Consider the following 16,124-nt stretch of genomic DNA (forward strand, 5'->3'; position numbering starts at 1 on the left):
ATTTTACTTGTCACTTCCTGACAAACATCAACAGCATCACCGCCTTCATCCTTAAACATATACAACAATTGTAATGTCTTGAATTTGACTCAATATTTCTTTGTGATTCTGCAGAGCGTTCAAGGTCTCGATGCAAGGCTACGACATTCCAAAGTTGGAAGATTCTAGGGTCGCGGTCGCGGTTGGTTGATTGGCCGTGGCCATTGGAGTTGGGATTGGGCCTGTAGTGAGGAAGGTGAAATTAGGCACGAATTGAGAGACTACCGGAGACAACGAGTTCCAAGTTTGATTCAAGTGAGTGAATGAGGATGTGTTTTGAGATCTTGATATCGATGGACTGTGCGTCGGGAGAGTTACCTGTGCGATGATTTCTTTGATGATGTTGAAATGTTTCTATAGTACAGTAACTATAGGGTCTATGACTTGAATGAATGAAGTCTTATTTAGAAACATCTGAAAGAAAGCCATTGGGACTTCATCATGTAGACAACGAGGAAAGAATTATTGTTCAGCCTTGGTGCACCTCGTAATCCTGGGCCGTCGCTGTCTCTGACATTGCTTCCATATTTCTTTATCCTCTCGCGATGGCGTACAGAGTCGATTGAAATTGGATGGGTTTATATATTCATTTGGTATTCCTCACTAGGAAAAGTCATTCCGCTCGATATCTCTGGCAGATGAGCATTTTATATCTTGTCCCATACTCTTTTGTCTTTCCAATATCCCAAGAATTTTATATAGATCTATTCAAGATGAGCACCAGAAATGGACCTGCTTTACAGATACACGAAATTGGCGTGGGATGTATTTTGTGGCTCCCACCTTTCAGTGACACTAATGGAGATTTACGACCCCTTTGTCAACGTCACACTGGTATGCGACACTTAATGGATATCAATGCATTTGATCACCCAGCGGTTGTTCTCAACATTCACAATCGATATGGCCCAGATCCTTCTATTCATTTCATCACAGTAAGTCTTTCAAGCAAGAAAACACTTCGGACCACTAATGAATATTCCTTAGTTAAGTTCGTATCGTGGTATTTGCCGCTCTCAATGCGGGCCACGCTACTTGCTTGAGAATGGTCAAGATGTCGAGACTACGAGTAATTTCTGTATTTGGCATAGATTTATGCTCAGCTTGTCAAGATTTGATGCGTACAATTGGGGACAAACAAGACCTAGTGACTACCGACTCACTCACCGATCGTATCTATATTTGATGGAAATATTGGGTCTTCATGCTGATACTTTTCATCCTATATCGCGTATCAATAATGGGTTGCTACAAGCACCATCACCAGCTCCACCGCCACCTACTCAACAACTACAAACCGTGAACCGGCATCGTGAGAGTAAGCCGCATGATCCATTTCTCAAAGTAGATGTACTAATGGAATGCAGACAATCCCTATGCTTACCTAGAGCCAGACGAATGCTGTCCATGAATCGACGGAGAAATGAGCAAGAAAGATCGCGATCCAGGACCATGTTGTGGAATATTTCGTGTTAAATTTGAGAATCGTTATGAGTATTTGCTGCAGACAGTGAATATTATTTTGTGTACAAATTACGATTACTATATTGTGAAAGTGTAACTTATCACGTTCCTGATAATCTTCATGCAAATGCTCAGATCGTTTAGCCCGGAGTGCTGCCTGTCATATTAATATTCCTTCATAATGTGAGAATTGTATAAGGTTGTAGTGAAAATTAAGAAAAATCGAGTTCTAAGTGTCGGGATATCGATCATGTGATCAAAGAGGGCACTGTATTAGCTAGCGTGGCGCTAGCACTTCACTATATTAAATACTAGCTTCCCATAGATAATAATGATCAAGAACGATACAACCATAATAGACTAAAGTACTTACACGTATCAACCAAGTTGATACCAACACTAAGAATTTAGGGCTGATTCTTGATTTAGGGCGAATATGGAGTGACAATGAGTATACAGAAGAAGAAAGAAACGAATGGAGGTTTCCGGTACTCAATTGAAGAAAGTTGATGCATCTAAGTCGAGTGACTTCGGACTCCGAAGTCGCAGTCTGGACAAAGTGCATTGTTTTGGGAAGAGATTTTGTGTTAAATCTATGAAAGGTATTTCAAATATCTCTAGGATGTTCGAGAAGATGCACTTATCCACGGACGATGAGCGCAACAATTAATATGATCAATATAATACATTGTATAGAAAGGTTATTTCGAGGTGTTGAAACGGTTATCAAGGCAATGGCCTCTCGTTTCATGAATGCGACAGCTACAGAAAATGGATGATTAGAACTACGGGAAACAATCAGAACCGTCTGTCTCATCCAATGATGGATATTCGCGATTAGGTATCGTGAAGATTCTCGGTGATTATCTTTTGTTTCAAAGTTTGGTGGAGTATAAGATGCAGCCATGATAAATAGGTTATGAGTACTCTGAGTCTCCACGACGATATAATAGCAATCAATCCGGATATCTCCACCAAATTGGACCTCCAACTGCCTATCTCACTGACCACTTATTTATTTCTCTTCCCGACACATCTATCTTCCTTAAAGAGAGCCGACCTTGTCCAACGTCTACTCGCCAGATTTGACGTTGTCATGGTACCAGAGATTGCCCTAAAGAAATATGAGCTTGGTGCAGGCTGCACTGTAAAATTGCGCAGAAAGAAAGCCGAAAACACTGTGAAGGAATTTGTGCGGAGAATCGCTGCCCGAATTTCTGCACGCAGTGTCTAAATGGGTGTGATGATACCGCAAAACATTGCAAGTTAGAGAAGGGGTCCTATGGACATCCAGCTCTGGTTTTGGGTGTAAGAGAGAGGTATAACATAACTTATGTTACCTTTGTCATTGTGAGCTCAAGGCTTCTTCATATCTCATTGAACTTCTGTAGACTAACTTGGATCAAAGATTTCAGCGCTTGGGAGTGACTTCAGTACCTTTCAGGAATTCTTGAACAATTGCGGAGATCCTGGAGCACTCACCCCTTGCGCCTTTGGCCCGAAATGTCGCTGGCGACCCGAAGAAAATAGTTATGGATTAAAATATGCCGTCGAGCCCAGTGGGATAAATTTCACAAAGCGTTGTTACCCTCCAACTTCAGCACAGATATACTCTTAAGATCGACTCTTTCGTCACCTCCAGGCCTAAGAATCATCCCGGTACTAAGCATGCTTATGGTTTGAGATTCACAGAAGAATCTTATAGCAAGATTATGAAGAGAATTGGATTGGAGAAAGAAAAGTTCGTTTCAACTGACGATCTAAAAAGGGGAAGAGGAGGTGCCACAGGAACTACAACCACTCTTGATACAGGGTCATTGCCTTCTGTCGATATTGACAAGCGTCCATATCGCACTTAAAGAATCCTATTCTGCACCAGCTTAGAGACGCCAGTCTTCCAGAGAATAGTTCTAGCTTTATATCTCATCAGCATCCACTCCCAGCCCGACGACAGTACTTGGTCCAATACAGCTGAACTTACTTGGGACACAAGAGCCACATTGAGCTCTAATAGCGTCCATCAAGCGATCGGATTTCTGAGCCTAAGAATTGATAATATCACCATGCCAATACCCTCTCTCTCTCTTTGTCAAAATCTTCAGTCTGAGATAACTTTACTACATATACTCATACTAGTCCAATCACAACATCTCAATGGTTTACTCTACCGCCTTTTTTTAGGAAAAAAAATCCAAGACTCGGAATTTTGGCAGTCTACGTGGTAGTCGTATCAGGTAAATCGTGGGTGAATAATATCACGGCGATATTCCTGACCGGAGTTATGGTTTTGATCAATACTGAAAGTTGTCAGTGAATTAGCTCTGTCATCGAAGGAATTGGAGTAGGTTTATTTCGAAAAAGATATTCGCTTGATACTTCGACTTACTTGCCGCTGGCGCCCATTTTTTGAATCAATAGAGAAATATCATTCAAACGAATATTTATTTAATACATGGCTGAAAAGTTTCAGTGAGGAGCTTTTGCTCGAACGTATCGAAATGAATAATACTAATTATAACTTACAATTGGAACTGAACAATCGATTTATTTAATTTTCTGATCGGCAATGGGAACTCTATTACTTTTAACATGGAAATTGAAAATCGAGCTTACTAGACTGTTGATAGTACTGACCAAACGTACTATCAAGTCTTTCTTTCGTCCATATTACTGATGTTTCATGTCTTTTTGATAGCCTCAAGGCCGGCCTGTGGAGGAAATTTGTCGCATAAAATAGCGGAATTGACAGGCACCATTTGAGAGAGCTAGGAAGTTTGTTCCGGACATGTTTTGGGTTGAAAATAATAGCTCATCATTGATCAAAATATTTTGCCTCTCGTCATTCTTTGGCCATTGAGGTCTACTGACCTCGCACCCAGCCTTATTTCTACAGTCAGAAGTTTATGACCACATCTCAGCCTCGCCGTTGCTATGACCTGAGATGACCCTAAGCGCCGACTCCCTCCAACCTAACAAGCGTCATTCGACCAATCGATTCACTTCCGCAAAATTGTTTTGTGTGCGTGATCAAAAAATGTTGTGTTGGTTCGGTCTGTCCATGCGATCTCGGGGTAAAACATTTCATCGCTCCTCTAAACACGGGGCTGAGGGGAAGGATTCTTTGTGTCTTGGTTGAGTTTGCCAACCATTAACAGGCATTGAATAAATAAAAAGTGCTTATACTTTCACAAACTGTTTGATTTAATGTGCACCTACTAATAACGGGTTGTCATCAAATCATAGAACTATATCATTCTTTACAATCCCGCCCACATTTCAAAGGGTAGCTGGACACCAGTGAGTCGCAACATTTCTTCGTCGTCGTTCTTTTCTTATCACTTGCAATGGCCATCGCGAACCCGCGTGAGTTGAAGTCTACAAAACCACTTACACCTCCACCAAGTGACGAGAATTTTCCTCGACCAAAAGTACGATCGGGTGATCTATGTGTTGGTTGCATTGTCTGGTTACCTTCAGAGGGTTTCGACAAGAGCATTAAATGCTGCAAAAGAAATTGTTGTGGAAAGGGGCTTGGAGAAGATGGATACAATAATCCTGTTGTCGTTCTCAAAATTAGACAAAGAAAAGGCTCAAGTATACGCGGCGATCTAATTTGCTACGTTGCTACCGTACGTTACAATCAACCCCCCTAATAAATACGTACTGACAAGTCGCAGATTACCACTTTCAATGATTTGAATTTGGAAAATTATCTGTCGAAATGTCCACACAACTCTGAATTTCAGCAATCATTACCTATCAGTCCGATAGATCAGGATAGCTGCGTCGAAAGTACACCTTCATGGCTTCTTCGACTGCAAAAGGGAGCGCTCAAGAAACAATCCTACATTGATCTTGCTCACATTTTCAAGGTGCCTTCCAACAGCCTTTCCACATTTGGCTTCCGAAATCATCGAGCTTATAAACTTCGACTCTCAGCCACAAGTTATAACAGCCTAATGGCGGAGATGGGTCTTCGAAACGAGCCCTACGAAGAAACGGCTTCGCTTTACAAGACTGCGCGAGCACGTCTCGAAGCACTTGCTTCTCAAAATAGGCAAATTCCATCTCTAGTATCAAAAACAGCACAGGTATCATTCACCCTTCAAATGAAATAGATATGGAGAAGAAAAAATACCCCACTACTCCCTTCCCAGTTGCCGCACCGGATTGCCCTCATGCTAAAACTGCCCCAACATCTCCTCTTCTCCCGTTAGGGCAACGAAGAAATGTCAGGTTCACATTGAATGAGATACCTAAATCGAAAAGTCTCCTCAATGTTCCACGAGTGGCTGGTTATGGGACGGTTAATAGTCAGCAACTGCTTACTCCATATCCGATTCAGCCGCCTACTCCATTGACGGCTCGATATCATTCTTTCAGACCGTTTGTTGATCGTGGATGGAAAACTGTTGCTTTGAGATTCTGCGTAGGGTGTTTAGGTCTTGGGACAGTATTTGGAGCTTTCAAGATGTTGTGGTCGGCAAAGGGTTTTCCGGTTGATTTTTGATGGGGGTTTCTCTGGCATTTATTGGTTTTTATGGATGGCGCATATTTTGAGTGGGTTTAACCGTGGAGTTTGATAAGCATTGAAAGGAGTACATGGATTTCTGCTTGTTGTTTTAAATGTACGATATATTTGGAAAGACGCTGTGAGCACCCACTTGTGATATATGATAGAAGACGAGGTGATTCATTATTTGACTACTCCACTCACCTACCGGGATATCCATTTATTCAGAGGACGTGACCCTGACAGATTGCAGCGTTCGCACCTAAATGCAAGTTTCTGGTGCAATTTTGATCAACCTACAGCACCCCTTCTGATTGCGTCAGTGGCATGATATAGAATTAATTGCGAAAGGTCCTTTACGTGAGTTTTATCAAGTGATATACACGAGCATGTTGAGTGGCTTATTCTAACATCGAAGGTGCATGTATGCATTGTTAATTTCGCAATTGTGAGATAGGGGCTGAGATACACTTTAGATTATGTAAGATAATTTGGATTGTCATTTATAGAACAAATACTGGATTTGAAGCTTGCTGATAGACTTGACAGCGATATTTCTCTCCCAAATGGTTCACTACAGTGTTGAATCAACGCGAGTTCCAAGTAGGAAAGTCCTTGTCGCCATCCCCAAAGGGGGGTTTATGGCCAAACTTTTCAAAGTATTGTTGCATCTTTCCGTAGTACTGCGATTCTTCTTCACAAAACGCAAACATCTCCATTCTGTTTTTCACTCTCCCTTTATAGTCACTCCATCGGTGGTAGCAGGCGTGTCTCTCTGGTTCTTTTGTCCATTGGATCAGTTGATTAAAGTTTCTACACATGCGAACTTGTTCGTGCCCAATTTTGTTCGGGAAATCGTTCACTGAAGATGATTTATTAGTCGAGATTTTCCGATAGCACTTGTATAACGATCCCCTGCGATAACATCTAAAGCTGGTAGATAGGAACTTCACATCACTCACTAGGCATTGGGGTATCATCGGCATTGCACATCATATCTTGACGGAGTGCGTCCAGACAGTGGTGGACATGACCGGCAGAACTTCCAACCTCACCACCCCGCTCATAATCGATGAAAGCTCTGCGCAGTACTTTCTGAAAGAATTTTTGATAAGCAGAGCGATATGACAAGTGGTTTTTCCAATCCTCTGGACTGCATCAAAAATTTCTTACCAGGCAATGTAACCCATGGAAAGCTTTCAAAAAGTAGATTCCTTTTGCTTCAGGATCCCATGGAAACCGAAATACTGAAAGCGGCAGTTGGTGCTCAGTTGCCCATTCGTCGTCAAGCGCCACGACCAGTGGGCTTGTATCAATACCGTCCCACATCTCATCTTGGAGGGTGTCATTTTTGCTCATATAATCTGTGTGATTGTAGTATATGAGAGGAGTGTCGTATTTAAGACGTGCTTTCATTTGATCAGTATGAACACAATGATAAATTTTGTAATGTATGCTTTTCGCGTGATAGCATTCAGCTAGTTGCATTATGAATCAAGAACGTACCGTATCTAGAGACAGCTAAATCATTTTCTGAAGATTTTGTGTCCTCGAGCTTTGTATGATGAAGTAGAAGGAACGTATTGCTTGATAGTAGACACAAGATGATGAACACCAGAAACTTTGTCATGGAACCAATTTGTGGTTTAATCGTACTGACTACTTGTTTTCCCATCGGAAAACTAGATGTGTATTCTTCTGTATCCTGATTGGCTTGCAATAGATGAATTTTTGACTCCATATCTTCCATGATTGATATAATGACAGTAGGATTCACTTCCCAGTAAAAAGATGTCCAGAGCTTTTGACTTCATCGTTCAACTTCAAAAGAATCAAGTATCCTCAATCTAACGGTGCGAGCATATTTCTCGGAAATCTCGGGAAGGAGGTATTCGAAAACCTGCAGCAGTTTCTCAGGTAATGATGTTGGTTGGAACCATTGATTTCAATTTTAGATACCGGCTGTTCAATCCTCCGGACTAGGATATTGGGACTCTTCAATTACTAAACCATTTCAATATTCTAAATTTTATCGAAATCTGAACTCCTGGATGGGTTGATCGTACCCGGCGCTTCAATGTCTCTCATTTTTCGGACAGCAATTCGTCTATCAAAAACCCTGACTGGTTAGCTCCTATGGCGCTCACATTCTTCAAGCAAGATACATTACTAGTAGTGGAGAAAGATAAGAACAGAACCAATGTAGCTTGAGTGATCCCGCTGCATCTCTCAAAGGTGTGGTGAAAAGCTGCAGTTGGCTGTTCAATATTTGGCCAACTGACCATGAACATGTACGTGGGCAATGCTACATTAATACACAGCCTTTACATGCAATGCAACCTTCCTTCTCGGATAAGTTATGCATGAAGTACCAAAGAAAGCTTATCTCTGCGCAGAGGGGGTGCCGAGGCTATGTTCCTCTAATAGTATTTACGTAGTCATAAGGTAAATCGAGATGTCCTATAACAAGCTCCAGGTCAGATCTCTTCGAAACAAATTCTTGAGCCGTTGGTATCAACGAACTGGCATTCTTTGAATATACCATCCATAAAATCAAAGTAAGCTTTTTTTATTTATGTAGGATACCTCATAGTTGAAAATGCTTACGTTCCTAACGACCACACTGATCTAGCAATTCCAACACTACACCATGCGCCTTTCACAAACTCTTCAGTTCGTTGCTGTTATGTTTGTCATTGGTACCTCCTGTTTGGCGATCAAAACCAAAGATATGATACGAGAAAATACATTGGACATTGGCATCATCACAGATGAAGTGCTTGGAGATATTGAATGAGGAACGTCCTTGATAGTTCTTCACGAGGAAGGTAAGAATTGTCATGAGGAATTTACATCAAATTTCTTTCCACAGCTGATGCATCTGAAGTGTTTTCTCGAGTAGATACATGGATACTGACAGTGGAATTTGGGGGTTTGCTGCTGAGGGATCAGGTATTTGGTCGTTTAAGATTTGTTTTGAGTTGATCTTATGAGATTCATATGGCCTATGCCAAGTCAACAGTATTGCCAATATTAAGAACCCTAGCAATGATACTCTGTATCGTTTGATGTCGTGAGACTCTAGAATCATGAGACTGATGTCCCAAACAATCATTTTTCCACACAACTTTTCCATCATCCAGACAGGGCAGGAAATTATTTGCGGTGTATTCAAGGGAAGTATCGTAAGGCAAGCTGTAGAAACCAGTGAAGATGAAAGTTTATTCAGCCACATTCAGCATTGATTGATATATACTGAAGTCGCTTTACATGATTAATTGGCTCTAAAACGGCTGCAGGACCGATAGTTCTTCCCAAGCATCCAATATGAAAACTTCTGCGAACATCTCACAAGGGCTGCCATGGGCGAGTCCGTTCACCTTCCTGCACGATGCCATTAAGCGGTCTCCACACTGAAAGGTAGGGTTGTTAGAAGTTTGACATTTAAAATAGAACTCCCTTGACGAAGGGGGGGGGGGTTTGGATCGATAAGCCGATTATTCAAACTTACTTGCATACCATGGAGGCATTTTGAGGTCATGAGCAAGCTTGTTCCACAAATCCGACTTGTGAGAAGGAATGAACAGATCAAGTTTCATCACAACTCGATATCCCCACTTCTCGTACAAATGCCTACCGAGCTCATTAGCTTCAATGAAACCTTCTATCCCCATTTCGTCGATTCTAGTATTGGCCCATTCCATCATCAGTCCACCAACACCACGAGACCTGTGATCTGGGTGTACGACCATCATGTATAGTCCTAGATAACAGGCTGTTAAGAGTAAACCTCAAGATTATAAGGTGGTATGGCAACTCACCAGCATTCCTATCATGCATCCATAAGCTCCTTGGCGTCATGGACTGCCTTATCATCTCTTCGCAAAACTCCCTCGCCTCTCCCTCTGGCCACCAGTATACACTAGGCGTCGGAATACCATCTGGAAATTGATTTCCATCATGCCATTTCCATAAGCAGCCACCGACAATTTTCAAGCTTTCTTTTTCTTCGACAATTATCCAGTGATTGGTCGCAGGATTCGCGGCCAGATGCTCTTTCCACAATCGTTCTTTGGATGCAGCAACCCCTGCAGATCGTTCTTCTGGTGAGTAGCCGGCTACGGGGAAAAAGATAGAGCTTGATGGCATGTATGGAGAATATTGAGCTTTGAAGATAACTTCAACTACCGCGTCGAGCTGCTCCCTCGTTTGGAGTCTCCTTAATATGTAATCTGACATGATCTATTGTTAAGATTCAATCAAAAGAAAGAATCGAAGGGCAATAAAAAAAAAGAGGTGGACATTTCTCACAGCTAAGAGAAAAGTATTCCTGAGGTGCATCTGTTCGTATCTATTAGTGCAACGGGTTCATAGGCTTTGTTTTCCGGTCAGCCCTAGGTCATCGAGGTCATGTATTTTTTGGCCCGTGCCGCCCCCGCAATAGATTGGTTCTATGCACGCCAAAAAGAAGCCAATTTATCAAGGTTATTGTCACTCAGGACCTACCCTTAGTATCAAAATTCATGTGCCTGTCTTATCTATCAAGAGACAGCACACACAGCTGGCCAATCCATTTGCAATACTGGAGATATCACTGTTGCACAATGTAGAGAAATCGTACGACAATCATCTTTATGGAACACACTGTTAACTTCTTGCACATGCTCTCATATAACTTTCCATCCGAGGCAAAAGTATTACTACCTTCCATCTTTATTTGCGAGATACTTATCAAAATCATAGATAGTAACCTTATTGGACTGTGTTGATTCGTTCATATTAAGCGACAATTTACGCCGCATTTGACCCCTGTGGGATTGAACGGGCTGACCAATGCCCGGATGGAATGATATCTCCAGCCCTGGTATGTATTTGCATCATAACTCAAATTCATGTCCAGCTTTATCGATATTACTACCATACTCTTTTGCAGGATGGTCAGCAAAATTTATATCGAAAATCCTGTAGAAATTGTCTAATGATCGTTCCAAAAACACTCGAGTATTCCAGGGCTATAGCGTAAGCTTATTATGCCTTCAATAGGGGCTCAGATGGGACATCTTGTATGCTATATCCGCGAATTTTGTACTAGAAAAATACTTTCCAACTTCTTCCACAATTTTTATCATACCAAAACTTGTGCATTTGGTTGGCTATGGCTCATGACCAAGATCCGGGCTATGTACTTGCAGCGGGTGCTACATTTCTAGTCTTGTGTATTGTATTCGTGTTTTTGCGAATCTTGACGCGATATCTGCAAAAGACTAGGTTGGGCTTAGACGACTGGTTGACTATTCCGGCTCTTGTTAGTTCGTCCCTCATTCAACTCCTCTCACTACTGTTTGCCGTCCCCAAAAGTGGTACTTATCAATGCAAAACTTTAGTTAATGGTGATTGGTTGTTCATTAGTTTTAATCATTGGTATGTTTTGACATCAAGTATCTCATCGTCGGTGTTAACCAAGATTCAGGTGTTGAAAAGAAAGTTCTCGCATACCCTACTCCGCCACCCACAGATCTTGAACACCCTAATGACGAACAAAGCTTTAGCTTTACAACTGTGGAAAAGGTTTGAAATCGATGTCCTGACCTTTTTTTTAAAACATAAAAAATACTAACGGTGAACAAGCTAGAATGGGCTTTCTTCCTCATGCAAATTTTGTCCATGGGCTTTACCAAGCTTAGTTTCATATTTTTCTTCAGAAGAATATTTTTGACTGGACATCGATCCCATTTCTCAATAGTATCTGCTTGTGTTCTGATGGTTGTTGTATTATGGTGCTTGGCATTCTTTTTTTGGTTCCTTCTATCTTGCGGCAATAAGTTTGCTACTAGATGGACCACAATCAATACACTTCACCACAACTGCCCAAGTGACATTCAGAGCGATCTTGCGCTTGCTATTTCCGACTTTTTGACGGATGTCATGATACTGGGTCTTCCTATTCCAATGGTACGGCTCTCCAACCTTCCTGCAAATTTAAGAAGATCACATATTAACGTGCTGGCGGTTTAGGTCCTGAGACTGCAAATGTCAACCGGTAGAAAGGTTGCGGTCTTAGCAGTCTTTGGGCTAGGGTCTATGTGAGCCATTCCTCGAAATATGTTTCGATTTCTTCCTAGGAAAGCATGATTAATTGACGACCGCAACAGAGCTCTCGTCGCATCCATTGTTCGGCTGGCTTTGTTCGTCAACATCACTGGCAGTAAGTCTATGATCCAATATCTTAAATGCTTGGTTATGCAAACCTCTGTAAAATAGTCACACTAACATAGAGCGTTGCAGTTGCATCGGGCAAGATTAAGGATCCTAACGCAGATAATGATTGTGGGTTCCCAAGAAACCTAACTTTTTTTCGGGAATCGGGACAACTAATACGTATATGTAAATGTAGTACTGACAACGCGTTCTCTATTCTGGTCGATGTTAGAGTCGGGTCTTGCACTTGTGGCATGTTGCTTGCCCTCTCTGAACTCCTTGGCTGGGCTACCTGCATTTCGTTCAATGATTGACAGTCTTCGAAGTATTTCTAGTCTTCATTCATCATCTGAACATTACAAAATAAGCCAAGGGAATGACAACTCCCAGCTCAAAGCCGAAGATCCATCTTCAGCTTCCCGAAAAGCTCTAGTGCCAGAATCTGCTGATTTCGCCGAGATCGAGACATATGCCATGGGTGATGTACCAAAGATTCATCATGGAAAAAGTGCTGGAGAAGACGTCATTTGGGTTGATAAAGTTGTAGAGCAGCGGAATCATATTGTGTAAAATAATAGCGAACTTTTGAACGAACCATAGTCTAGAAATTCGTTGGATGTTGAGAAGTATGGGCCCTCCTCTTCTCAGGTAGATTCGTGATAGAGAAAATGAACTATAAGAATTCGGCAATCTTAAATTTGTCCAAAGACAAGGACATTATGTGCAAGGCTCTGAATACAGTAATTTTTATTCTTCCTGGTGAAGACTAACTTGATGATTGGTGCTTACCCCCTTGCTCACTCTTCTTTGTGCCGCAGACATACAGAACGATGTGGGGCTACATGGTGGCAGCCGGCACTTGAGTCTTGTCACCAATGAATAATTGCAGATAAGATCGCATTCTGCTCCTATCTAACAATTTGAAAGACCAATTTCGTTTGGCTCAGCTCTGCATCATGAAGGAAGAAAATGAGAAGGCCGAACATCTGAATGACGCAAGGGTTGGTACTACCACTGCAATCGTACCAGAAGTGTCTGCCCCTGAAACCACACTACTTTCTAGCATCGTCGAAGCTACTGTCGACTATGAAGGACCCCACGATGCTTCAAACCCAAGAAATTGGTCGAAAGCTTATAAATGGAGTCTAATGCTTATAATAAGTGCACTTTCTATGACAACGTAAATTGCTCCACCTGAAACTTCATTCAATCATTAGTTTTACTAACAAGTTAATCTAGAAATCTCACTGTGCTTATTTGCGCTCCTGCCATACCACAAATCCTGGAAGAATTTCGTTCTGCCAGTGTACTTAACGCTACTCTGATCCTAACAATATGGAACCTAGGAGCTGCTGTTGGCTGTCTATTTATGGGCCCTCTGAGTGAGATGTACGGACGCAGACCAGTCTATAACTTGGCAAACCTCTTGTTTCTCCTCTGTATAATAGCGGAAACCCAAAGCAAGAATGTTGCTATGGTTATTGTTTTTCGATGTCTCGGTGGAGTCAGTACGGCCACGACAGCTCTCAATCCAACTATTGTGGGAGATATGTTTAATGTCGAAGAGAGAGGAGGTGCTCAGTCTTTACTTTCCCTGATGCCTCTGATAGGTCCTGCGATTGGACCTATATTCGGGGGTTATATAGCTCAGACAGAGGGTTGGAGATGGACCTTTGGTCTAGCTGGTATCACTTCTGGAACATTAAGCATTCTGTTCTTTCTGATCTACCGTGAGAGCTACGATGCAACAATTCTTAGGCGCAAAGCAGCAAAGATGCGCAAGGAGTTCAACGACCCATCAATTCATTCTCGATATGATGAGCAGGGCTCGAAGATAAGTTCAATCGTGAACGCACTCGTGAGACCAATCAAGATATTGGTCGCTCCTATCTTTGCATTGTTGATTTTCTCCATGTGTTTACTCTCTTCGTATGTATATCTGTTAGCATCGACAATCACAGAAGTGTTTCAGACAAATTATGGGTTCTCAGAGGGTGAAGCGGGACTCGCATTTCTTGGGCTGGCCATAGGTATGGCATTAGGCGCAATTCTTTGTTCTGCGGTGCTAGATTGGTATACAAAAAAAATGAAAGTCCTCCATGGCGGCGAGATCAAACCAGAATGGCGCCTTCCTCCGATGACCCTGGGATTCGTGATTGCCCCAATAGGCTTAATCACATACGGATGGACGGCTTATTTTCACGTACACTACATAGTTCCCGTATTTGGAACTGCTCTATGTGGCTTTGCGACCTACACTACAGTAGTCCCTACTACAGTGTATTTGGTCGATATATCAGGAATTTTTCGTGGTTCGGCCATGTCCGCAATGACTATGTCTCGCAATATAATGTCCACCATTTTACCGCTGGCTGGACCACCGCTATATCGATCCCTAGGTTTGGGTTGGGGAAACTCTGTTCTGGCTTTTATTGCTTTATCGTTTGCTCCTCTGCCATTCATTTTGCTTAGGTACGGAGAACGTATTCGGAGCAAATCGCGACTTGAAGACTGGATGTGAGACCCGAGCTTAGCAATCAAAGTCTCTAATGAATGTAGTAGCAGCTGTACCTAGAATTGTTCCTCAGAAGATGAAGATAATACAAGGGCAAACCTCGCCATGGGGGATGGGAGAAGGGGGTGGGGTTCATGCTTGTGGATAAGCATCATCAGCCGTCAAAGATCAGTGTTTGGTCTGGGAGAAACATTTTCTAGTTCTTGACTGAGCCTTTATTAATCTAGTACTTTTTGAAATGCTTTTATATACCAATGTCAGGCGATACAAGAATCTATTTTACCAAGGCGCACTTGGCTGTGTTGAGATATACGTGAATGCTTGCTGCACAGTAGTCAAACCTGATTCTCACTTTGATTGATTGATTGATTGATTTAATTAACGTCCTTTTCTCAGTCCAAGACTATTTAGGATGGCTAGACTTTAAGAACCTAATAACTGCTAGTGGATATCTATAGTAGATATATTCAATTTGGGGGAATAAAAACGAATACTGGAGTGCTATACTCGATCTCTATTCGAAGTGTAAATAGAGATTAAATAGTCTTTATCCTTTGAGATACTTCTTTCCTTATTTTTCTTTTACCTTTAATCTAATTAAAGCATTCTAATATCCAATTTCTCTTTTTAAAATCCTAAATCCAATTTGCTATCTTTCTTTTTCTATAAAAGACAAGAGTTATCCCCTTTTGAATTGTTTTTAATATAGTAAAGAATCCTTTTGCTAATAAGGTAGTAAAAGAAGATACCATTCTTCTCTATCTTTATCTCTTTTAAACTAACCCCTTGTATATCTTTATAAGCTTGATATCCTCCAGCTCTTATTAGATGTGTATAGTCGAAACTATTGAAAATAATGGGGCAAGGCTGAATCCTAAGTTTATTACCTATATACAAATCAATTTGGAAAATTCGAAAATTCGAAAATTAAAAGAAAAACGTTGTACTATATCGATGCTCAGAGTATAGTATTAATTTGAAGGCGATGGTATTCTTTGTATTGTATTGTTGTAGTATTTGAATGGTTGAAAGTTAAAGGGTATAAAAAAGGGTTGTAATATAAGTAGAATAGTAGTAAGCTTTATATCGAAAAGACTTTTCTAAAAGAAGAGATCTATTATATATTATATTTCTATATTTTGAAATAATAATCGATAATAGATGTTGAATCTAACCAGAGCTTCTATAATCTTTGTATCTGTATTTAGAACTGGTATTCAACTTTTTATAGGTATTATTGTTATAAAATCATAATATAATCCTTTGCTATATCTCTGAATCTCTCTTTTTCCAATTCTTCCAATTCCATCTGCGACTCAATCTTAGCTCTGCAGACTCTCAAGAGAGAGCTGGAGGTTTGTAGGATGCACTGCGTACAGGTATGAGTCTTCGCAT

The 16,124-nt window shown here is 41.3% G+C and overlaps 7 protein-coding genes across 7 annotated transcripts; 5 read left to right on the forward strand and 2 right to left on the reverse strand.

Annotated features, from left to right (window-relative positions):
• Positions 1 to 752: 752 nt before the first annotated feature.
• Positions 753 to 1,450, forward strand: EAF02_005726 (uncharacterized protein; the record flags this gene model as incomplete). Its single annotated transcript, XM_038901774.1, has 3 exons — positions 753 to 974; positions 1,027 to 1,357; positions 1,407 to 1,450. 3 exons carry the CDS (start codon positions 753 to 755, stop codon positions 1,448 to 1,450), a joined length of 597 nt encoding a protein of 198 aa, XP_038757991.1.
• Positions 1,451 to 2,422: 972 nt separating this feature from the next.
• EAF02_005727 (uncharacterized protein) lies at positions 2,423 to 2,737 on the forward strand (the record flags this gene model as incomplete). Its single annotated transcript, XM_038901775.1, has 1 exon — positions 2,423 to 2,737. One exon carries the CDS (start codon positions 2,423 to 2,425, stop codon positions 2,735 to 2,737), a length of 315 nt encoding a protein of 104 aa, XP_038757992.1.
• Positions 2,738 to 4,847: 2,110 nt separating this feature from the next.
• On the forward strand, positions 4,848 to 6,013 carry EAF02_005728 (uncharacterized protein; the record flags this gene model as incomplete). The annotated part of the gene is made up of 3 exons (XM_038901776.1): positions 4,848 to 5,132; positions 5,181 to 5,576; positions 5,630 to 6,013. The coding sequence occupies 3 exons, from the start codon at positions 4,848 to 4,850 to the stop codon at positions 6,011 to 6,013; spliced, it is 1,065 nt and encodes a 354-aa protein (XP_038757993.1).
• A 590-nt stretch (positions 6,014 to 6,603) lies between these two features.
• Positions 6,604 to 7,766, reverse strand: EAF02_005729 (uncharacterized protein; the record flags this gene model as incomplete). The annotated part of the gene is made up of 4 exons (XM_038901777.1): positions 6,604 to 6,878; positions 6,979 to 7,111; positions 7,190 to 7,425; positions 7,523 to 7,766. The coding sequence occupies 4 exons, from the start codon at positions 7,764 to 7,766 to the stop codon at positions 6,604 to 6,606; spliced, it is 888 nt and encodes a 295-aa protein (XP_038757994.1).
• Positions 7,767 to 9,364: 1,598 nt separating this feature from the next.
• On the reverse strand, positions 9,365 to 10,255 carry EAF02_005730 (uncharacterized protein; the record flags this gene model as incomplete). Its single annotated transcript, XM_038901778.1, has 3 exons — positions 9,365 to 9,429; positions 9,528 to 9,779; positions 9,838 to 10,255. 3 exons carry the CDS (start codon positions 10,253 to 10,255, stop codon positions 9,365 to 9,367), a joined length of 735 nt encoding a protein of 244 aa, XP_038757995.1.
• A 582-nt stretch (positions 10,256 to 10,837) lies between these two features.
• EAF02_005731 (uncharacterized protein) lies at positions 10,838 to 12,906 on the forward strand. Its single transcript, XM_038901779.1, has 9 exons — positions 10,838 to 10,880; positions 10,950 to 11,321; positions 11,401 to 11,437; positions 11,487 to 11,584; positions 11,645 to 11,968; positions 12,032 to 12,099; positions 12,169 to 12,221; positions 12,302 to 12,343; positions 12,411 to 12,906. Exons 2-9 carry the CDS (start codon positions 11,172 to 11,174, stop codon positions 12,782 to 12,784), a joined length of 1,146 nt encoding a protein of 381 aa, XP_038757996.1. The 5' UTR covers positions 10,838 to 10,880; positions 10,950 to 11,171; the 3' UTR covers positions 12,785 to 12,906.
• A 264-nt stretch (positions 12,907 to 13,170) lies between these two features.
• Positions 13,171 to 14,838, forward strand: EAF02_005732 (uncharacterized protein; the record flags this gene model as incomplete). Its single annotated transcript, XM_038901780.1, has 2 exons — positions 13,171 to 13,394; positions 13,454 to 14,838. The coding sequence occupies 2 exons, from the start codon at positions 13,171 to 13,173 to the stop codon at positions 14,733 to 14,735; spliced, it is 1,506 nt and encodes a 501-aa protein (XP_038757997.1). The 3' UTR covers positions 14,736 to 14,838.
• Positions 14,839 to 16,124: the final 1,286 nt, after the last annotated feature.

This window comes from Botrytis sinoallii, assembly GCF_014898435.1.
Source record: "Botrytis sinoallii strain Bc 23 chromosome Unknown BSIN_009, whole genome shotgun sequence".
NCBI lineage: Eukaryota > Fungi > Ascomycota > Leotiomycetes > Helotiales > Sclerotiniaceae > Botrytis > Botrytis sinoallii.

Excerpts from the sequence above, each read along its gene's own strand:
- EAF02_005731 (XM_038901779.1), top strand. The coding sequence starts at position 11,172 with ATGGCTCATGACCAAGATCCGGGCTATGTACTTGCAGCGGGTGCTACA. Across the intron at positions 11,438-11,486 it reads TTCATTAGTTTTAATCATTG|GTGTTGAAAAGAAAGTTCTC; the intron begins GTATGTTTTGAC and ends ACCAAGATTCAG. Across the intron at positions 12,100-12,168 it reads GTCTTTGGGCTAGGGTCTAT|AGCTCTCGTCGCATCCATTG; the intron begins GTGAGCCATTCC and ends CGACCGCAACAG.